Raw genomic sequence first — 24,182 nt, forward strand, 5'->3', positions numbered from 1 at the left:
CAATTAAATATATGTACAGAAAAAAGTTAATCCATAGCTCTCACCATACACAAAAATTAATTCCAGAATATGGTAGGTGTAAATGTCAATGCTAAAACAATAAAGGTCCAAGAAGAAAACACAGGGAAAAAAACTCCTATGTTTTGGTGTAGACAAAGATGTCTTAACCAAGACACCAAAAATGAATCACAAAATAAAAGACTGATAATATGGGCCCATTAAACTTAAGACCTTCTATTCCATAAGAAAGGCAAGCCACAGAATGGAATATCGTCACAATACACGTACCCCCAAAATTGTCCTATCTAGAATACATAAAGAACTACAAATCAAGAGCAAAAAGGCAAACTACCCAATCAAAGAATGAATAAAATACTTGGACAAATGCTTCACCAAAATTTTTTGAAAAATTAATCAAACTCATCCGGGAAATCCAACTTAAATCCACAAAAGACTATAATCAGAATTGCTAAAATGAAAAAGACTGACAATAACAAGGGTTAGGGAGGGTTTGGAGCAACTGAAGCTTTTACACTACCTAGCTGGTAGGAGGATAAATTGGTACAACCACGTTAAAAGACAAAAACAAAAACAAAAAAAAAAGACCTTTTTGCTGTATAAATATATTGACCATGTGCAATCAAAGACATGCACAAGAATAGAAGCGTCACTATTCATAATAGCCAGAAACAACCCAAACGTCCAGCAACAATTGAATAGAAAAATACCTTGGGATACAATCATGTGTTAGGATACCGTACAACCCTGAGAATGAACCACAAGAGGAAGACATGATGCTGAGTGAGTGAAGCTGGATACAAAAGGAGCCTATCCTGCCCCCTTCCACCGACGTGGAGCTCAGAAGTCGACAAGCCTAAGATGACACAAGTCACCTGAGACGGCCTCCCTTAGAAAGAGAGTTTTCTTTTGGAATGAGAAGACGACTGGAAGGGGGGCTTGAGAGATTTTCTGGGATGCTGGACCTTTTCTGATTTGCTTCTTCCACATAACATAACATTTTCAAGTTCCATCCATGTACAAGTACTTCATGCATTTTGCTGCCATAATATTCCACTGTGTGAATATGCCATTTTAAAAAATCCATACATTCGATGAAGAACATTTGGGTTCTTTCCACTTTTTTGGTTACTGTAAATATTGCCACCATGAACATTCATGTGTAAGGTTTGTGGGATCTATTTCTTGATCTGGGTGCTGGTTATATGGGTCTGATCGCTTTCATAAGACTTATGAAGTGTACGTTATTTGTATACAACCTTGAATGAATGGGACGCCTCCATAAAAACAATTTTTTTTTTTTTTTAATATTTTATTTATTATTTATTTATTTAAGTCACAGACAGAGAGAGAGAGAGGCAGAGACACAGGCAGAGGGAGAAGCAGGCTCCATGCACCAGGAGCCCGATGTGGGATTCGATCCCGGGTCTCCAGGATCGCGCCCTGGGCCAAAGGCAGGCGCCAAACCGCTGCGCCACCCAGGGATCCCAAAACAATTTTTAAATGAAATGAAACACAGACACCTACATTGCTTTCCTTTTTCTTGTTGAGGTGAGAAGCAAATCCTGCTGGCATTGCTGCTTTCGGTTTGGTTTCTAAACTGGGAGCAGGCGAGGAAATCCGGCCAGGAGGCGTTCACCATCCCCAGGACTGATTCGCAGCCCTCTTTTGCAGCCTCACAGAAGGACCTACAGGGCAGGAGTCCATGGCTAGAAGAAAAAGAAAAGGTGAAAATTAATGTTTTTACAGACTACTTCTTGATATAACAATGAAGTTAAGTTGACCATCTGTACTGAGGTTATCTTAATTTATCTTAATTTTGACTATGGTCAAAAACTTAAATTTCTACAATAAGTCCTAAAACCAGGATGTCAGCCGCCCTATTATCATGATTCAAGAGGGAATAAGCTAGTTCCATAGCATATCAGCTTACTAGCTCTTGTAAAAGTATTTTACAAGATGATTTTTTTAGTAAACCTATCACCAAAAAAAGCTCTAGTTAATATCAGAGTAAATTAACAGAAATGAAGGTCCCCAAATTGGAAAAGCAGAAGTAGGTCACAAAACAGGTTAATCTCATCTCTTTATCATCCCTTTGAGAAAACAGCATCTCCGAGAGGCAGGTAGAAGGCTGCTCCTTAACCTCCACTGCCTCCCGGGAAAAAAAATAGACGAGTGGCAACTCAGTTGTTTATCTACAGTAATAAACCATCTTTGGCTTTTAAGCAGTTATTTATCTTCTTCGATTTCTCTTTTATCTCTGCAAAATAGAAAAAGGCGAACAACTGCTGTTCACAGGTAGAGTCATGATGCCCCCGGAGCCTGCCTTGATTCACCTGCCATGCAATCAAACCCCGCAGGACCGAATGTCCCAGGGCCCGAGGCAGGGACTCGCCGTCCTGCAGGCCCAGCTGGCATTTCCCACATTGCAGCCACAGAGCCCATCGTCTCCCACCCTGGCTGGTGATACAGCAAAGCCACCTTGGACGGTTTTCAGGGGACTGGGAGAGAAAGTACACTTGTTGGTCAAGGCAAAGTACACACCTCCCGAGTGTAGGGTCACTAGGATGTTGTGCAATCACACCATAGGGATCTGCCACAAACCCCAAGCAATACCTGGTTCAAATCCTCCACTTGAGACAGGCCCAGGAAAGTTCTGGAACGGACTCAAGGTCACACAACTTCTTAATGGTAGAAGCGGGAGGAGAATCCAGGTGTCTGAGCTTTTGGTTCATGTTCGCCCTACCCTTCTCTTGTCTATTTTTATATAAGGACCAAATAATTTGGCTTTAAAAAAAAATCCCTTGATTAAAGAAGCACATTAAAATTCTCCACTCCTGCTTCTACGGATTGCAGGGACATAATGAGATACGCCAGCCACCGAGGTACCACAGCACCGATGGAGTATGTGAAAGAAGCTTTGCAGAGGGGTCTCGTTCTATACACAGATATGGAAAGGGGGTACTCGACAGTTACATTCGGATGCAAATATTGTTGACCGGCCTCCCAGGAATTTGTCTCAAAACTCAGTGTCTTTTGGAATCCTGACATAGTTATCTACCTGCTAAATTTGCTAATGAAGATGTGGAAAGAGAGGTTTTGCATTTAGATTAAGTTTGGGATATAAAATTATGACTTGGTCCAGGCAAGTTTCTTGGTGTGAAGAAGACACCTGACTGCCATCAGGAAATACATGGATATTTATAGGACTAAGAAAGTGTCACTTGAATGACATTTTTAAGTCTTATTCCAGAGGGGCACCTGGGTGGCTCTGTCGGTTAAGTGACCCACTCTTGGTTTTGGCCCAGGTCATGATCTCAGGGTCATAGGATTGAGCCCGACGTCAGGCTTGGTGCTTGCTGGATATGAAGCCTGCTTAGGATTCTCTCTCTGTCCTTCCCCTTCCCCCACCACCCTATCACACTCTCTCTCTCTCTCTCTCTCTCAATAACAAAAAAAAATCTTATCCTGGAGAAGTTAGAGACTATGTTTTCTGAGATAAAATTGAAGGATACAGTTGAGGAATCAGATCATAGGATTCTTTTTTTTTTTTTTTTTTTATTTGGTGATCATAGGATTCTTATGCAATGGCTTTGCAACACTTTGCTAGGCTCTAAGTGCTTCACATGCATTAACTCATTCATTTCTCATTAAAGCCCTAAGTGATAAGTACCATTACTATCATCCTAAATATACAAAAAAACAACAACAACAACAACAACAACAAAAAAAACGAAGCACAGGAAAAGTAAGAGCTCAGCCATATTGATCCCAGGACCCACTCAGTTAAACATTCCATTCATGTGAATCCAGACTTCAGGAATGTATGTCCCCAAAGCAGAACTCAAGGTTAGTTCAAAATTTGATACTTCCTATCAGAGATACTGCGGGTTTGGTTCCAGACCACCACAAGAACGTGAATATCACAGTAAAGAAAATCAAATCAATTGTTTGGTTCCCCATTGCATATATAAGTTGTGTTAATAATATGCTACAGCTTATTAAATATGCAATAGCATCATGTCTAAAAAAACAATGTACATACCTTAAGAAATACTTTATTGCTAAAAAATGCTAATCATCTGAGCTTTCAGTGAGTTGTAATCTTTTTGCTGGTAGAGGGTCTCGCCTAGATGTTGGTGGCTGCTGACTGCTCGGGGTGGTGTTGCTGAAGGTCGGGGTGGCTGTGGTAATTGCTTAAAATAAGACAACAATGAAGTTTGCTGCTTCCATTGACTCTCCCTTTCATGAATGATTTCTCTGTAGCAGTGATGCTGTTTGATAGCATCTGACCCACCGTAGAACTTCCAAAATGGGAGTCAATATTCTCAAACCCTGGTGCTGCCTTATAAACTAAGTTTGTGTAATATTCTGAATCCTTTGCTTTCACTTCAATACATTCTGCAGCATCTGCACCACAAGTAGATCCCATCCTCAAGAAACCATATTCTTTGCTCATCCGTGAGAAGCAACCTCTTATCTGCTCAAGTTTAATCATGAGATTATAGCGGTTTAGGCTCCACTTCTCATTCCAGTTCTCTTGTTATTCCTACCACACTTGTAGTTATTCTCTTCATTGAAGTCTTGACGCCCTCAAAGTCCTCCATGAGGTTTGGAATAAACTTCTTTCAAAATCCTGGTGATGTTAATATTTTGACCTCATCCCATGAATCACAAATGTTCTTCAAGGAATTTGAATGGTTAATCGGCTCCAGAAAGTTTTCAGTTTACTTTGCCCAGATCCAGCAAAGGAATCACTACCTATGACAACTATTGTCTTACAAAAGGTATTTCTTAAACAATACGACTTAAAAGTTAAAATTACTCTTTGATCCGTGGGCTGAAAAATGGATGTTGGATCAGCAGGCATGCAAACAACATTAATCTCATTGTCCATCTCCATCAGAGCTCTCAGGTGACCAGGTGCATTGTCAATGAGCAGTAATATTTTGAAAGGAATCTTTTTTTTTTTTCCTGAGCAGTAGATCTGGCTTAAAATATTCAGTAAATCATGATTGTAAATAGATGTTATCTAGGCTTTGTTGTTCCATTTATAGAGCACAAGCAGAAGAGATTTGGCATAATTCTTAAGGGCCCTAGAGATTTTGAAAAGGTATATTAAACATTGGCTTAGACTTACAGTCAACAACTGCATTAGCCCCTAACGGGAGTGTCAGCTTGTCCTTTGAAGCTTTGAAGCCAGGCCTTGACTTCTCTCTAGCTCTGAAAGTCCTAGATGGTGTCTTCTTCCAAGAGGAGGCTGTTTCATCTACATCGAAAATCTGTTGTTCAGTGTAGCCACCTTGATTAGTTATCTTAGCTACATCGGGGTAACTTGCTGCAGCTTCTACGTCAGCACTGGCTGCTTCACCCTGCATTTTTACATTCTAGAGATGGCTTCTTTTCTTAAACCTCTGATAGCTTCAAACTTTTCTTCTGCATGTTTTCCTCTCAGTCTTCACAGAATTGAAGAGAATTAGGGCCTAGCTTTAGGCTTTAGGATTAGGCTTTGGCTTAGGGGGATGTTGTGGCTGGTTTGATCTTCTATCCAGACCACTCAAACTGTCTGCATATCAACAACAAGGCTGCTCTGCTTTACTATCATTCATGTGCTCTCTGGAATAGTATTTTTAATTTCCTTAGATCTTTTCCTTTGCATTCACAATTTTGAGTGTTTGGCACAAGAGGCCTAGCACTTGGCCTATTTTAGCTTTTGACACACCTTCCTTACTAAGCTTAATCATTTCTAGTTTTGGTTTAAGGTGAGAAACATGTGACTCTTCCTTTCACCTGAACACTTAGAGGCCATTATAGGGTTATTAATTGGCCTAATTCTAGTATTTTTGTGTCTCAGGGAATAGAGGGGACTGAGGAGAGGGAGGCTGATGGCCAGGGGAACACACAGCCCTTACTGATTAAGTTCACCCTCTTATATGACTGCAGCTCATAGCACTCCAAAACAACAACAGTATATCAAACATCACTGATGACAGATTATCATAACAAATATAATACTGATGAACAGGTTTGAAATACTGCAAGAATCACCAATGTGACACAGAGATACGACATGAGTAAATGCTGTTGGCAAAAATGGCACTGATAGACTTGCTTGACACAGGGTGGCCACAGACCTCCAATCTGTAAAAACTGCAACACCCGTGAAGCCCAATAAGTAAAGTGCAATTAAACAGGGCATGCCTGTATGCACTTTCCCTAGTGGACCAACCATATACACAGGGCTGTGTTCTCCCTTCATTCCACTAACTCGTTAACCCGCAATGAATCCTTAGTTGCCAAAGGGGCTAAGGAACATCAGGGAAGAGTGAAGTCATTTCTCCTTCTTTCCCACGCGTGAGACAGCCCATAGTAAAGCTACCAGCAAGCTGGGTTTCTCTTCAGCATTCTTCCTTTGCTTTCTAATCCCTGACCTGGGTCCCAGTTTCTGACACCATCCTGGCCACCCCCACTGCAGCACCCCACTTAGACGGCCACCTCCACCAGAGCATTACTGGCTCGGAGACATTTTCCTCCCTTCCTACAATCAAAACTACATTCCCCAAGTGATCAGATCCCAATTAGGCTGCCAAAGAAGAAGAAAGATGAAAATAACAGAGAGTAATTCATAATAACAGATGGACACTTAGCCCTCCCCAAGGCTTTACATCATTAGAATAAGATTGTTTGCTGGAGCGAAGGAATGTCTAATTGATGGAATGCCAGGTGCCATTTATAGGGGAAACATTCATCTAGCATAGTGGGGGTGGGGGGAAAGATCCCTGAGAAGCTGTCTAACACGCAGGGCCCAATTCTCCAAAGAAGTTTCTGGACCTTTCCTCACTTCTGAATCCATATATTTTTGGATGACTCCACATCTTTTCTCAGAATCTTCTATAACAAGAGCAATAAAGTTTTACACAAGTGCCCAGCAGACTATTTTCATGTTCTAAAGCTGAATCTTATCTCAGAAACGGACTGTTAACTGACTCTTACCATGATCATCTTCTGCAGGAAAGCCTAAATCTACCACCATTCTAAAGCTTCCATATGGCCCGTGAGGACACTGTCTGATCTTGGGCCAATAGTTCATTCCCACTAAAACTCACACTTTCCTCATTTGAAAAGGGAGAGGTTTGAAGGAGCTGACTTTCTGTGGTCCAATTTTTATCACTAACATTCTGTAAATCAAAACCCATTCTTTAACACAATACTTCTCAGAGGAGCAGTGATAATCCGACCAGCTTTGCTAAATTTCAGAAGGTAACAGACATTTTTTTCTTGAGATTTGTTCTGGGAATATATAGAGACATTAAAACACCATTAGGCCTTCCATTCTAAAAATAGGGTGTAAGAAAAATGTCTAGAGTGTTTCCAAATAGCTCTCTTAAGAGGTGTAACCAACCGAGACCCATAAGCTTCAAATTGCTGGACCAGGACATGTGAAATAGTGATAGAGTATTTATAACAAGCAGCCCTTTCAAACAGTGAGCAAAACGAGGAGCCATTTGTTCTTGCTTCGCATGAAATCCAACTGCCAATGAGGGGTTGAAGTATTTGGCTTTTCATCACATGGAGCAGTGTGGTGAGACAGACCACGCTATTTTGGAACGTGAGTGTCTATATCCAAGCAGCAAGCTGACTGACATCTGAAAACAGTGCTCTGTACAGGGAGAGAGTTGAATTTGGCTATCAGAATCTTATTTTAGAACTGGTGATTATTTTAAATTGATGTGTGAAGTGCATTTGGTGGTGTGCAGAAGTCCCTAACGCATTTCAACTAAAGTTCAAGCAGAAAACTGTTACATCATCTCTGTAAATTATTTGTTGAAACAAATACATATAAATAAATATATAAATAATTCTACTATACAGTGAAAGTGAGGCTTCTATGGTATTTTCACTGGGAAGGACATTCTAAAATAATTAACAAAAAAAAGTGGTAGATTTTACCTATATAATTTTTTTTAAAAAATTTAAATTTAAATTCAATTTAGTTAACATAGAGTGTATTATTGGTTTCAGGGGTAGAATTTAGTGATTCGTCATTTGCACCGAACACCCAGTGCTCATCACATCAACGTGCCCTTCTTAATGGCCCCTACTCAATTACCCCTTCCCCCTACCCACCTTCCCTCCAGCAACCCTCAGTTTGTTTCCTACAGTTAAGAGTCTCTCATGATTTGCCTCCCTCTCTGTTTGTATCTTATTTTATTTTTCCTTCCCTTCCCCTATGTTCCTCTGTTTCATTTCTTAAATTCCACATATGAGTGAAAGAAATCATATTGTATTTGTCTTTCTCTGATGGACTTATTTCGATTAGCATAAAACCCTCTAGTTCCATCCACATCACTGCAAATGGCAAGATTTCATTCTTTTTATAGCTGAGTAATATTCCACTATATATACCTACATAATCATTAGCAAATTTATCTACCGAAATTGTTTGCTTTGTTTACAAAAAAATTACAGATTTTTGTTTTCTTTACTGTGCCCTTTGACCAACATCTTCCTATTTCTCCCCAAATTTATATATGTTATCTGCAAAAAAAAGTTCCAATAAAGATATAATGTTAATTACTGAACAAGCTGTGGCCACAAAGGAGACTTATACAGCTATGGATTTTTAAATTTTACAAATCACTCTTTCTAATTTTTGACTTTGACCTACCTTTTGACTTAGAGACAAGTTATAAAAACATTACAGAAAGTTTCCATATATCTTCCATCTAGACTCCCCCAAGGCAAACATCTTATGTAACTACAGTATAATTATCAGGACTAGAACATTAATATTGGTACAATACCTTTAACAAAGAACTCTATCCAAATATACCCAGGATCTCACATCGCATTTAGTTGTCACTTTTTATTTTTGGCAAATAAACTCATTTTTGAATATATTAGAAGAGCTTGGGATTTAAAATTCTTTTACCATTAAAAAAAAAGTCTCTGTGGCCGGCAGACTCTAAGATGGTCCCAATGATACCCACCTCCTGATATTCATGCCCTGTGTAAGCCCCTTCCTCCCCTTGAGTGTTGGTCAGCGTAGAGACTTGCTTGCAACCAATACAAAATGATGGGATGTCATTTCCATCATTAGGGTACATAAGATTATGACTTCTCTATTGCTAGCAGACTCTCTCCCTTACTGGATTTGATGAAGCAAGTTGGCATATTGCAGAGCTCACATGGCTTAAGAGTAGGGTCAGTCAATAGTCAGCTAGAAACAGACCCTCGGTCCAACAACTTCTGAGAAACTAAAATTCCTCCAACATGATTCAGAAAAGACCCCAGCCCTGGCTTATATCTTGATTGTAGCCATATGACAGACCCTAAAGCAGAGGACCCACATAAGTCATTCCCAGATTGCAGATCCTCAGAAACTATGGGATAATAGATGTGTACTGTTTGCTTTATTTATCTATTTATTTATTTTAATCATGCTGCATTATCTTTAATTAAGTATAAAGACTTCCAATCATGTCATCTAAAGACCCTTTACCCACTGCTCTGTTTGGCCACCAGTCTCTTGTCTCTCTCTTCAGCAATGGTGAGGCAGATATTCTCTCCACAGGGAAGAGAAATCCATGGTTTGTTGCCTTTGCCAACAACAAAAATGTCAGAGAGCCAGGTGGCAAGGCTATTACCATTGGCATCTTTCATGTGAACTACATCAAAAGAATCAGGGTGTCTCTCTGTTGGTAATCACATCAGTTTTCCCAGGTTAGCCCCTTTGGTCATCATACACAGATTAACCAGAGTCAAATTTGATGAAACCAGTAACTTTTCCAGTCTCCAAATCGGTCTGAATGGTGTCATTCACTTTGATGAGGGGATCAGGATAGGAGATGATATGAGCATCATGGGTCACCAGATGAGGAATCCCTCCTTCCCCAAGATCTTGCTCACTTTCCACAACCTATACTTGGTCCCCTTGGGTGTAGTCCAATGAACAGCAAAGGAACCCTTAGTGTCACAGATCAGATGGGAATTCTCCCCAGTTTCACCAATGCTGATATAATCTACTCTGCTGGGTAGGTTTGGATCTTGTCATCAATCTTAATAAAATGCCGTATATGGATCTTCTTTACTTCATCTCCTATTAGGGCATACTTAGGTCTGTTCCTTAAGAAAACGATGAGAGGGAGACATTCTTTCAGTTCAAGGAGACCAGGAGACGGACAAGGAGCAAGCACACCTCATCAGTTTATCCAGGATCCAATGCTTTGGAACTGCTACATGCTTCAGATGCTTCTTGGGACCATGAGCCATGGCTCTGCTAGGCACAAATAGAGCTAGATGTGCATTGTTGTAAGCTGCTAAATTCGTGGTAATTTGCTACACACTAGTGGGTAACTAATATATTTTTCTTTGATATATTACTGGGTCAGACACATGCAACTGAATTAGATGTGGTCATTGATGAGACTCATATAATAATTTTTAAAAAAACATATTCTGAAATTTTCTTTGTTAGGCTGAGCTATTCAGTAGACAATGCTCACAAAGTCATAGTCACAGGCAGCAACCAGAGCTGCAGACCTTAGTCATGAAAAAAATGTTAATGCTGGAAAGGTCTTGCAAGATAACTGACTCCTATTTCCGCCTGGGGAAACCCAAGCCTAAAAGGAGATCTCATAGTTGGATATCATGACTCCAGCCCAGGGCTCCAAAATGTATCACCTAGCTGACCTCTTTTCATAAACATGAGCCACAGGTAACACAGGAATAAGTCCACAACTGACACAAGAGCATGATTTCATCACCACTGCTGGAAAACACAAAAATAAGAGACTCCTTGTTTTCTCTTTGATGGACCAGCAGCATCAATTTCCTATGCCAGCACATTCTGTTGGCCTCAAGAGACCTCATAAGAGATATGGTTTAGATGGGGTATGACAGTAAGAAAGGCATTTCCTTGGTTCCCAGCTTCACCAGACATGAAGATAGAAAAGTGTACAAGAGAATATTTGTATGTCATTGTCCCACATCAGAAGAGAAATAATAAGAAATGTTAGGATATTTTTGGTCACACTGGCCTGAAGCTCTTTAAAAACAAGGACTATGTCTGTCTGATTTTTCGCTTGTAATAGCCATGGTTACAGCAGGAAAGAAATGACCCGCTGAAGTAGGATCACTGCAGAGCATTTAATGAAAGGGCCACTTAGCAAAGGTACTGGCCGGGTTTAGCAAAACCAACAAGGAGTAGTGCAGTATTCTGGGACAGGTTCTGTTAGCATCTCAATCTTAAGGAGCAGTTATTGGAACTTAGAGAAAGCCATATGGAGAAGGCTGGTAGGAGCCACAGCCTCTCCTGGTGGGATGCAGCAACCCATGCAATCTGGGAAAGAAAGAAGTAGGGGATGACTACATAACCTCTCTTCCCATACTCTGACGTCATGTTGGTGGTTCCCATTGGCTGAGCCCCACAGGAAGGTAGAAAGTAGCCATTATTGAGACCCCCCCCTCCCCGTGGAGAAGAGGGAGGTGGGGGACGGTGGGAAGTGGATATGGAAAAGTAAATGAGAAATAACCAGCATATTGCTGTGTGCTCTGGATCTAGCGAGAGCTCAACAATTACTTGTCAAGGGATAAAACACAGTGCTGTGGGAGTAGATTGTTAAGCTATTATTAGCCTGGAATCTGGTAAGAGTGTTTATAACACAGAAATCAACAAATACTACAAATACTACAAATGATTGATTTGTTTCGGTTTGGTTTGGTTTTTATTTTTCAGGGAGTCAGTTCACTAGCAAACCACTAGATAAAAGTATAAATCACATCATCTCTTACAGAAGAAAAAAATGTTCTTAACTCCTCTGAAAGGGAAAGTACTGTCATGTACTTCTTGAAGCAGATAGACATTATGTCAATATTAGCTCAATGCACCACTACAGCCACCCCTTCTCCTTTGAGATACATGATCTTCTTGGTGGTAATACTAACTACCCGAGTCCGCAAGCCCAAAAACCTTTGCCTCACCCTCAACCTCACCATTCATACGCAATTAGTCAGTAAGTGTTGTTAATTTTACTTCTTAGAATTCCCTAACATAGGCTTAAAATCTCCCCATTTTATACCCGAGTAAAATTAAACTAGTTGTAGTTCCCCTAACATAGGATAGATGTAGGCTGTTACTCTACCTGCAACGCCTTCCTCTTTCAACCTCGCCCACATGGCAAACTTCTAGCTCTCCTCCGAAACCAATTCAGCTGTTACTTCCTCCCCAGGAGTAGCCTTCCCTAATAATGCCAGATGGAAAAGAGTTCTTCTTCCGTCTTTCTGTTACCCCCACACTTTGTAAACTGATCACATTGCACAACAATTTAATTATTTTCACGTCTGGTCCCCCATTATGCTCAGTTCCTTGAAGGCAGAACTGTATCTTATTCATTTCCACATGCCCAGCAACAGACTATGCACCTGGCACATTGTAGGTGCCAATAAATCCTTGCTAAAGGCATAAATAAATTGGAAACACCAACAGATGTCCAGGTCTCCCTCATCTCCTGGTTTCTCATGTCCTCACAGATCTCAGCGAAGTTTCCTTGAGCAACACTCTGCTTAAAATTGCATGTCTTGCCACCACACCCCCACTTTCCCAATGCTCTCCAATTCCTTGCTGGAATTTTTTCCATTGCACATATCACTGTCTGATATGCTACTATTTATTTATTTAGAATTTTTTTTAATTTGTTACCCATTTATTTGCTTATTGCTTATTTTCCTTCAACATAATTAAAGTTCCATAAGGCCAAGGATCTCTTTTGTTTGCAGCTATATGCCTAGTATATACAGTCAGTAAATATTTGTAGAAAAAAATAAATGAATCACATGCAGGGGATGATTCAGTGGCCTGCTTGGAATAAAGCCGTCCATAAATTGGGAGCAGAGCCATCACTACCTAACTCTCAATTTCTATGGATTATCCAAGAGCTCATGCCAGCGCTGCTCATGTGATTTGCTCCCCATTAGGTCAGCAAATTTTACGCGTGCTGTTCGATCTTGAAATAATTCTCATGTAAGAGGAAAATGTCAGTAAAATTGCTACAGATGAAACCTCTACAGATTGAGTGTCTTGCTTATATGCCGATAGTAGGGGGTCGCCCTTAAAATAGAAAAACAAGGAAATACCAGCAAGGATTAAGGATAAACACAGCTTGAATTAAGATGAGTGTGAATAATGTAAAACCACACAACCACCCCTGAAAGGGAATATAAAATTCCACACAACTTATAACCGACACAATCCTGATTCTCATTAATATTTGGCATCCTACCAGGGCTCATGGGATAGAGGATTAACAAGTCACAAAAGAAACTTGCAATTGTTAAATTATTTTTGCAGCTGTTTTGATTTTTGTACATCATGAAATGATGCCTTACATATGGATCTTCAAATGAACGGAATCAGAAGTATTAAATCTAAATTCTAGTCACATCCACATAATACCAATGAATTATTGAGGAGAAAAGTAAACAAATGACTCCTCTGAGCTTGATACAATGTGTGTGCTTGATTCACCATCAGTGATGTGTGTCAGAAGCACACATCTATCTAAAAAGATAGAGCATTGTCAGAAAGAGCTGAGCTGTAGTGACCTGCTTTAAGTCTTTGTAAAATAAAAGTAATACGAGTGATCTGACTATATCTTACCCACACATGGAGCCATTCTGGCTCATAAAATGGAACTTTACTTATCATTTAATACTTAATGTATAATGCCAAAAAAGCAGGGTAGATTAGATTAACTGAGGATGAAACAGAAACAGCCATATAATTCACCATCTTAACAGCCAAGTAGTCAGCACTGGTTTGGTTAAAAAAGCCTGCTGCTTCCAAGTGAGTTGAAAAACTCAGGGAAAAACTCAAAAATGGCTTTTAGAATATTTAGTCGGTAATAACAAAGCTTATATTTATTTGACTACTGACCTATATACATTTTAAAAATTATAAGTATGAAAAAAACGTTAATTCTCTAATGTTTCTATTCATTCCCAAATGTGATACAATAGAGTTCTTGGGACATAAATAAAATCTTGAATAAAATATGTTAGCGGTATATAATTATTCTCCATTTAGAAAAAAATAATAAAATAAGCTTATGCTGACTTTATATGATAAATTGTTTTAAAGCAAGCTATATTTTCCAATTAACTTTTACAATGATTTCAGGGTTGCATTTACATAGGAGATTGGCCCATGCTGTCTTATAAAATAACACACTTAAGAACACAGTAAGCCCTCCAAAATTATATTAGAATCAGATGAATGTTGCTTTCTTATTTATTAAAACATCGTCAGCAAAACTTAATTCAGAAATGGTGTGGCAATACAATGCTGCTCAGTAGTAGAAACTGTGAGTATAAATTGGATGATGGGGGAGAGGCTTTAGAATTCTAGTATAGCAAATATTTCTTAATCATCCCAGTGATAATTTGGGTGCCCATCTTGATTATTCACCTAGAGCCCACTTCAGTAATATGGCCATCCCTAGGGATATGAGGGAGTCAGAATAGGAAGCTCGTATCATCTGTGTAATTGAAATGATAGGAAACTTTTATGGTAACTTTAAAAATGGGAACTGGAGTATGGGCTCATTTTTTCTAGGGAACTCTACTGCTCCTAAAAGGAAGTCTAAGGTATTTGTAAGAAATGAGCAAAATGTGCCTTCCAAAAGGCAATTTTTAATACCACTTGTTTCTTTTAACATTTTTTTCTTTCTCCCTAGGGACTGAAACAAAAATGGGCCTAGAACTTTTATTTGCCTACCAAGATTTTAGCAAAAGCAAAAGCTTAAAAGATGACTATAAAGTGAATGGAAGTTAGCAACATAGCAGAATCCCAATCTTGGTTTATTATCAAAATTTTAGAAGCAAAAACTAGACAAAGACAGCACAAAAGAAGAAAACTACAGGCTCACTCTCTTGATCTAGCTCTCTCTAAAATCAATCAATCAATCAATCAATCTTAAAAAACAACTCAAAATGGATTAAAGACTTAAATGTGAGATCTGAAACCATAAATTTCCTAGAAGAAAATATAAGTAGTAATTTCTTTGTTATTGGCCTTAGAAACATTTTCCTTGATATGTCTCCTCTGGCAAGGGAAACAAAAGCAAAACTAAACTATTGAGACTCTAACAAAATAAAAAGCTTTTGCACAGTGAAAGAAACTATCAATAAAACAAAAAGGGAGAAGATAATGAATGGGAGAGGATATTTGTAAGTGATATCTCATAAGAGGTTAATATCCAAAATATATAAAGAACTTATACAATTCAACACCAAGAAAAAAAATCTAATTAAAGAATGGGGAGAAGACCTGAATATGTATTTTTCCAAAGAGACATACAGATGGCCAGCAGACACATGAAACACGATGCTCGACATGACTCATCAAGGTTAAAAGGTGGGAAAAATGAGGAAAAAAAATGCAAATCTTGCATCTCTAAAAGAAGTGATGAAGCTTATACTAACCCTCCCAGAAAATCACATATCATTGTTGACTATTATATAAATAATAGTTAAGTTGCTATTCATGGAGAAGTTACTCTGTGCCATATAGTGTAGACCAGGCATGGGCATTTTATATAAATTATTCTGTTTAACACAAACAAACACAGCCTGTGAAGGAGGTATTACCACTCTCATTCTAGTGATGAGTAAACTGCAGGTCAGTAAGGCTAACTAAAACGGCCAAGGTCTTATAAAAAAGAGACATTGGCAATTCCTGGGTCAGTTGGCAATTTGGCAGAGCTACAATTTGAATCAGGTCTCATCTCCCCTCAAACTTTCAAGTGCTTTCTCTGTAGTTGCCAGGTTAAACTTTCTGATTTCCAATGAACAGACTTATTTGGGAAAAAAAGCATAGCATTGTTGAAGAAGCTCCTTTGAAGAAACTCATTTGATCTCTATCACAATCCCACAGGGATTAAGTACACTACAGAAAATTTTCCTAGAGTTCTTAGGTTTGAAATAGAATCTTTAATCTCAAGGAATCTAGCTAAATAAAGAATTTTTATTTCATCCCCACAGATATTAAGAATTTCTGTGAAGGACCTAGTGACAAATCAATAGTCCAGAGAGAAAAAAAATCAATAGCAAACATGTCAAGTTTTTAATGTTAAGGATTCATCTCGTGAGCACAAAGTATTATAAGATGTGAGTGGGGTGACTGTCACCCCACATCAGCAGATCTCCTGGGTGTCTTCTAGAAGCAAAATTGGACCTTTGAAGCCACACTGACCCCCCTTCAGCTTTGAAATGTTATAGATGGGTGTGAGTGATAACTACACATCAAAAGCATGTGTATGCAATGCCTGTTTTCGCTTCCAAACAGAGATCTTCATTGTATTTATCAAAAAAAGCCATCCAGGAACAACTGATTCTCCTGGCCCAGGAATTGTGGATTTCTCTTTAGTTCTTGCTCATATTTTTAAGCTACTCCTTCTAACCCATATATGTTTATGGCTATCCAAATTGTTTATCAGTGAAATCTCTGTAGTCTGAGATAAGTTTCGTTGAATCCATTTAAGTTATATACCACTTCAATTAGCTTGTGTTACACATATTTATTAACAGCAAGCCTAGCCTAAATAGAAACTTAAAGCTCATTGTTCTATAATGTAGTTAATGAGCATATGAAGCCTCAAAGGGGAAAGGTTAAAACCATACAATTTACACATCCCACTAGATCTTTTTAAACTAAATTTTATTTTTTTTTTCTAAATTTTAAATATTACTAAATAGCTCTCTTATCTGGAAGGGAATATAAGCAATTTTCCATTATTTGAATAGTTAGAGAAAATTAGTATAGTGGATGATCCAAAATAGTGAAATATAAGAAAACTATATTTGAACTATTTTCTACAATACATTTTACCTTTACTAACTTATTTGCTTATTAAATTTAGTTTGCAGTTTCCACGCACACACTCACTGATACCAGGAAGCCCTGGTTTAAAAGAATAATTATAAAATTAAACATAATAATACATGTAATAATAAAAAAATAGGATAAGTCCCCAAAATATACCTGAAAGGTGACTATAAATTATAAGCACCATAACAAAAAATGAAAAACATTCCCACGAGAGCATTTTTCAGGATGAACCAGGTCAAGAGAAAAACAAATTTTATTTAAGAAGAAAAACTTTTTTGCAAAGGAGATTTGACTATTATCTCCATTTTACAGATGAGAAGGCTGAGACATGTGGCTCCTTGGCCTGCCTTCCTGGCCACTACTGTGTGTTAAATGGGGGGGGGCGGGGGGGGGCCAAAATGATGTGTCCGTGTTCTAACTTCTGGAATCTGTTAATATTACCTTATTTGGGGAAAAAGGTCTTCTTTGTGAGCATAGTTAAATTAAGAACCTTAGGATGAGGGATCCCAGGGTGGCGCAGCGGTTTAGCGCCTGCCTTTGGCCGGGGGCACGATCCTGGAGACCCGGGATCGAGTCCCACCTCAGGCTCCCGGTGCATGGAGCCTGCTTCTCCCTCTGCCTGTGTCTCTGCCTCTCTCTCTCTCTCTCTCTCTCTGTGTGTGTGTGACTATCATAAATTAAAAAAAAAAAAAAAAAAAAAAAAAAACCTTAGGATGATGGGATCATCTTGGGCTACCTGGACCGATGACAAGTGTCCTCACAAGAGGAGAGAGATGCACAGAGAAGGCTACGTGAAGATGGGGGGAGAGTCTGGAGTGCTGTGGCCACAGGTCAGGGAAAACCTGAAACCAGCAGAAGCTGGAATAGGAACAGAATGATTTCTCCCCCCTCCAAATCCCCAGAGAGAGCAGGGTCCTGTCAGATTTTAGACTTCCAGTTTCTAGAACTGTGAGAGAACTGTCTAAGCCACCCAGCTTGTAGTAATTTGTTACAGCAGCTCTAGAAAAATATTGCAACCACCATGTTATACTGCCACTGTTTCTCTCTTGTTACCATGAAAACATACTCTGCAGATGATTCTTTCTAGTAAAATGCTTTTCTGCAAGCACTATCTGCACATAGTTCTTTACTTCTACAATCAGGAATCTACTGTTTCTATTCTACCCAAGTTTTATTCTGTGGCAATGCAGACCAGCCCCCATTTAAATGATAAATGCCTTCGTCCTGTTCAAAACATACTTTACACACTACTTAAATTAGTACAAATAACATGGAGCCTAATCGCACTTGAAAACGAATTTCATTCTGACATTGTTATTCTGAAAACTCTCTAACATTTAAATTCAGAAAATAAGTGATGCTTTATGTGATTATGTATTTAACACTTGCTTTGAAGAAAATGTTTTAAATGGATGCTTAGTAAATTTAAAATATTCTATAACATATACTTCATCAATTTACTCTTATTGGAAATTATTATTTCAATATAATAATGAAATACTGAAATTGTGTCGTTTCAATAAGGCGAGGGTGGTCATAAAGTACAAAATTCCAGTTATAGAATCAATAATTCATGGAGATGTAATATACAGCATCGTGACTAGAGTTAATAATATTGTATTGCATATTCAAAAGTTGCTAAGAGAGTTGATTTTAAAAGTTCTCACTATAAGTGGATCCCTGGGTGGCTCAGTGGCTTAGCGCCTGCCTTTGACCCAGGGTGTGATCCTAGAGACCCGGGATCGAGTCCCATGTTGGGCTCCCTGCATGGAGCCTGCTTCTCCCTCTGCCTGTGTCTCTGCTTCTCTCTATGTGTTTCTCATGAATAAATAAATAAAATCTTTAAACAACAACAAAAAAAGTTCTCACTATAAGAAACAGCAAATTTATAACCATGTGTGCTGATGGATGTTAAACAGACTTATTGTGGTGATGGTTTGGCAATATATACAAATATTGAATCACTATGTGGTACACCTGAAACCCAGATAATGCTATATGCCAATTTAATCTAAAAGAAAGAAAGAAAGAAAGAAAGAAAGAAAGAAAGAAAGAAAGAAAGAAAGAAAGAAAGAAAGGAGCTTACAAGCACACTCACTTGCATGTTCTTTCCTCCACCCAAACATTCCTTCTAACCTTATTTGATACCCTGCCCAACAATCTCCGCTCTTCCTCTGCGTCTACCCTTCACCCCCACCCCTGCTCTAGGTTCCAGTGTTGACCATGAGAACCACCCAGCATCTCACTTATACCTGATTTGGAGGATGAGGTTTTGGACTTTGGACCCAGAGATATTTAGATGAGATTGGGGATCTCATCTCTTGTGCTGACATCAATAACACACCCTTGCCCAACAGCTGGGAGTTCAAGTGGGGAGGCCCTGGCAGGTGGGGGCAGGAGGAGAGCCAATTCAGGGGGTTCATTTCTCCCTGTCCTAGGTCAGAGGGTGGGCCGGCGGCGGCTGTGCTCCCCTGCCTCGGGTCACAGCACCTGGTGGCTGGAGGACCCTTTGCCCAGAGCTGCCACCCTTTCCAGGGGCTGTCGGCCCCCTGCCCCTCCACGTCTTGGGGACTAGAACTGCATCTCCTCTCATGGGATCATTGATTTGTTTCCTTAACCTGTCTACACCTCGATAAGTCTTCTCACTAAGCTCCTGGAGCTTGCTGCCCTTGCCCAGACCCTCACTCAAGCAGCTGCTCGGGCTCCCAGCTGTGGCCTCCGCCTCACATCCTGAACACTTTCTTCCAGAAATAAAACTATCCCAGGATTGACCATAACAAAAACAAAAAAACCCCAAAAAATATCTAGTTTGAAAGAATGACACCTGGTTACAACTGCTATGGGATGTTTTCTCCTTTAACAAAAATAACCGGTGGGAGCTTGGGATGGCTTCATGGCTCTCACACCTATGCACCACCTGACTCATCACTGAGGGGCCCTGACTCCAAAATACCTGTCACCGTCGCCCACGCACTCGGGGAAGGCCAGGCTGCAGCCAAAAAGCATGATATGCTGGTAGCAACTGAGGCGATGTAGGTACAGGAAGAATTTGAGGAACTTCTCCATGTCCATGTTGTTGGCAATTGAGAAGAGAGGCGTTGGGGTGGCGTGGTAGGGCAGCAGCTGGCACTGGCTGTGGGTGATGTTCAGACAGGCACCTGCGACGTCAAGACAGTCGGATTTAGGAGCGGACACGCCGGGATGATGCACTGACAAACCCACCCCACATGACAGACTGACATGTTCAAAAGATAAAGCACATCCTGTAAGAACGATTCCAGATACATGACCACACACGCACACACGTACAAATAAGCGTGTGGGCATTTGTGCACATGATAATGAAATCAAGCTACTCATGGTCACAAAGGAATCACATCTGTGTCCTGGGCAAATATATAGAAAAATACACTCCCCACACGTAGTTGATGGGCATATAAGTTGGCAACCACCATTCTGGATCACAGCTAGGCAGGGCAAAGTTGTAATATATACATATATATATTTAAATATATATTTATAAATATAAAAAATATGTATTTTTATATAAATTTATATATATTTAGCCTTAAATTTATATATATTTTAAGTGAAAGGGAAAATAAGGGAAGGGAGAAGAAATGTGTGGGAAATATCAGAAAGGGAGACAGAACGTAAAGACTGCTAACTCTGGGAAACGAACTAGGGGTGGTAGAAGGGGAGGAGGGCGGGGGGTGGGAGTGAATGGGTGACGGGCACTGGGTATTATTCTGTATGTTAGTAAATTGAACACCAATAAAAAAATGAAAAATAATAAAAAAATATATATATATATTATATATAAATATATATATATATATGTAGCCTTAAATACATACCTTTTGACACTAATATTTCTAAATATTTACCCTAAGGAAATAATCATGGTTGTGAATATGGATCTTCATCTCTGCACAGTTTAAAACGTTTAAAAGACACTAATCACCTAAACATTCACCAATGGGAATTGGTTTAAAAGACTTTGAAATTCAAACAATGGGATATTTACCCACGTGAAAGACGCTGTAGAAGATGATCCAGGTATGCAGAATGGTGCTTATGGTAAATAAAAAAGGCAGGTCACAAAACAATTGGCCTACTATGGTCCTGTTTTCAAAAATACACCACAAAACAAGGGTTTCCTATCCTGTCCATGCCAATAACCCAGGGTCAGCTCATAGCCTCCAGTTTTATTTTGTTTCATAGTTGGCTCTTCCCCCAAGCACTACCACCTCCACAGCCTCTCTCTCTCTTTCATTCCATGAATTTGCATGGTTGGTGTCACATAAATCAAAATATTAATATGAGTGCAGGTAATGGGATTTTAGGAGATTATTCCATTTTTAAATTCTGTACTGTCTTATTGGCTTGTATAAAGATTTATTACTTTTGCTTTAAGAAGGAGATAATTAAAATTTTGGTTAGTATTTAAGTAAGCTACTAGTTAAAAGCAGATTCTTCAGGGTTTGGAAACGCAGTGGGAATATTCATTCTAGTTTTGCCCTAGAGGGGGGAGGTAAGCAAGAAGAGGAAGGAGCTCAGTAAGAAAGGAAACATGTCTTCTGATAACTATCTAATTCCCAAAGAAATAAAGAGAAAAACCTCTCCAAACCTAAGGCTATTTTCATTTTTAATAAAAATAATGTTAAGAAATAAGGCTGCACCTCTGATAAAATGGCTGAGCTAACCCTTTGATCTGTAATACAGAATAAATACATCCTATCACAGAAGGATTCCCAACCTCTCCTTCTACTTCCTTCCTTCACTTCGGTCACCGAATAAATACATCCTATCACAGAAGGATTCCCAACCTCTCCTTCTACTTCCTTCCTTCACTTCGGTCACCGGTCAACGCAGAGACTTTGCTTCTGATCCTCCTAAGAGCACTTCCTAATCCCACTTCTCTTTCAAACCTCTCTGGAAACTGCCCAGACCCTGTAGGAAGTCTTTTTCCCCAAATGGCCAGATTGTAGCCATGAGCTCAGGCTCACACTTCATCAAGAGCCACACTTTGCATTGGTTTTATAATCTGCCCCAATGTATGCTGAGCTCAGTGGGGAGGCACCAAACATCATTTCCACTCTCAAAGGCAACCAACGACGTGTGGGATTTCTCTGCACTCTAGGCCCTAGGATAAACATGACCAACAATTTCAGGGCACCACACCTGTTTGGGCCTCATCAAACTCAACATACAAAAATGAGAGAGAGAAAGGAGTTACAGAAGAAGAAAATCCAAGTGAAAACATTCAGACAAAACACAAAGAGACATGTGTACATGTGAATTTGGCCCCACGTGCGCCCTAGGGTGGGGGGCTCTGGGCGAGTTTCATGAATAGGACAGTCAAGTCATTTAGTGGAGGTTAAAACACATTCCAGGATGGGATGGCAGCAGAGGCAGGGAGATCACACACACAGCAAACCTCAAAATGGTCCGATTGTCTATATTGTCCTATAAGCAGAGATGCTGACTTAAAAGGGCTGAGAGTAAGACTTTTACCCCATCAGAAATATGAATTCGCCTTGGAAAATTCAATCTCAGGAAAACATTTCTTGAAAACCAGCCTGTGCCAGGCACCAAAACGGGTACTCAAAGGCTCTCGTTCACAATCACCTCATTTTCACAACCTGGTAAAGCGATACTGCATCTATATTACATATGAGGAAATTCAATTGTAGCAAGTCTAAGACATCTGCCCAGCTCTGCAGAGCTGTTCTATGGAAAATCCAGATCTTCAAACCCATGTCTCCTGAATAACTTCGATTCTGAGCCACCCTAGGCTAACACAAAAGGGGTTACTATGTTAAAAAAAGATCTTAAAGAAGAGAACCACAATGGCCTGTGAAAGAAAAAGACTAAAATGTATGTGATGATATGTCACAAGGTCTGAATTTCTATCCACAGATAACACACCAATGGGTACTGACCACATGCTGTCATTTGTCTTATATTACATTATTTTCTGTAAGGCTCACAGCCTTACAGGGTATAGACATTAAGTGTATAAACCTGATGATAAGCTATACTTGAAGTGATGAAATGACCAAAAGGCTGATTCACCCCCACCTAAGCCAAAGAAACTACTGAAAACTGAGACATCATGTGAAAAAGCACAAGATACTAGGTAACTTATATGTGAGCCTCACAAAAGAAAAAAAAGATATTTCCTTCTCAGGGGACCATAAAAGTTCCCACAAGTATACTGTCCAAAGTTTCCTATGTCCCTTAATGACACCATCTGGTTTTATTTTCATTATGGTATTAGGACCACCTCATACAATCTTGTCTGTCTGTCTTTTGCTTGTTTGTTTATTCCCACTATGCGTCCACATCCCTGGAAATTCATAGGATACCAAATAGTAGACATTTAATAGTTATTTGCTGCGTGAATGGGGAGATTATATGGAACACATCTTCCCACTAAAGGTTCCTTACTGAGCAAGGTGTGAACAATCTGGTGTAGCTGAGACCCAGAGGCACTAAGGTTGATGGCTATTATTGCAACTATTGGTTTTTTGTTTGTTTTTTTTTTTTTTTTGCAACTATCGTTGCTAATTATCTGTTCCTTAGAACTTACCAGGGCCTAGAGAGTCATCTCATCCTATTTCTTCCACCGGACTGATTCCTATCTTGGGACTCCCCTCTGGACTAACAGTGCAGCAGCTGAAAGTGAAAAAGGGCTGTCCTCCCTTTCCTCTAAAAGGTATACCCTGAGTTATCCTGAAGCATGCTCGATCGCTTTTAGCCTGAGACCTCACCAGAGCAGAGAAAACAGCAGAAATCACCATATTGCTGACATTCAACTATCGTGTCAACAGTGTTGGTACCTTCAGCAAGAAAAATATATAATTCAGAGAATATATGGCGAGATAAATTTACAATAAAAGCCCAAATAATTATTTGTTTCTATTCAAGTTGTCTCTTAATATAAAATATATTTTCAATTTCATTACCACTTATTGTTTTACATTATATAAAACAATTAAAGATAAGAAAATAGATAAAGGATCGTGGAGTACCTTTGAGGCTGGCTGTTTGCTAGGTACTTTATCTACACCACTTGACTTAAACTTCTTACGATCCTGTGAGAAAGCTTTTTTTTTTTTTTTTTAAGATTTTACGTATTTATTCATGAGAGACACAGAGAGAGAGAGAGAGAGAGAGGCAGAGACACAGGCAGAGGGAGAAGCAGGCTCCCTGCGGGGAGCTCGATGCGGGACTCGATCCCGGGACCCCAGGGTCACGCCTTGGGTCAAAGGCA

At 39.5% G+C, this 24,182-nt stretch overlaps 1 protein-coding gene and 1 pseudogene across 3 annotated transcripts in view; both read right to left on the bottom strand.

Annotated features, from left to right (window-relative positions):
* Positions 1–24,182, bottom strand: part of CORIN (corin, serine peptidase) — a 235,731-nt gene that overhangs the window by 141,289 nt on the left and 70,260 nt on the right. For all 3 annotated transcript variants that reach the window (XM_077847934.1, XM_077847933.1, XM_077847932.1), the window contains exons 4-5: positions 19,857–20,061; positions 1,546–1,727 (exon numbers count right to left, since the gene is read on the bottom strand). In XM_077847934.1, coding sequence (XP_077704060.1) covers positions 1,546–1,727; positions 19,857–20,061 — 387 coding nt within the window. The remainder of the gene's footprint in view (positions 1–1,545; positions 1,728–19,856; positions 20,062–24,182) is intronic.
* LOC144282934 (small ribosomal subunit protein eS4, X isoform-like) lies at positions 9,517–10,290 on the bottom strand (annotated as a pseudogene).

This window comes from Canis aureus, chromosome 14 (assembly GCF_053574225.1).
Source record: "Canis aureus isolate CA01 chromosome 14, VMU_Caureus_v.1.0, whole genome shotgun sequence".
Taxonomy (NCBI): Eukaryota; Metazoa; Chordata; class Mammalia; order Carnivora; family Canidae; genus Canis; species Canis aureus.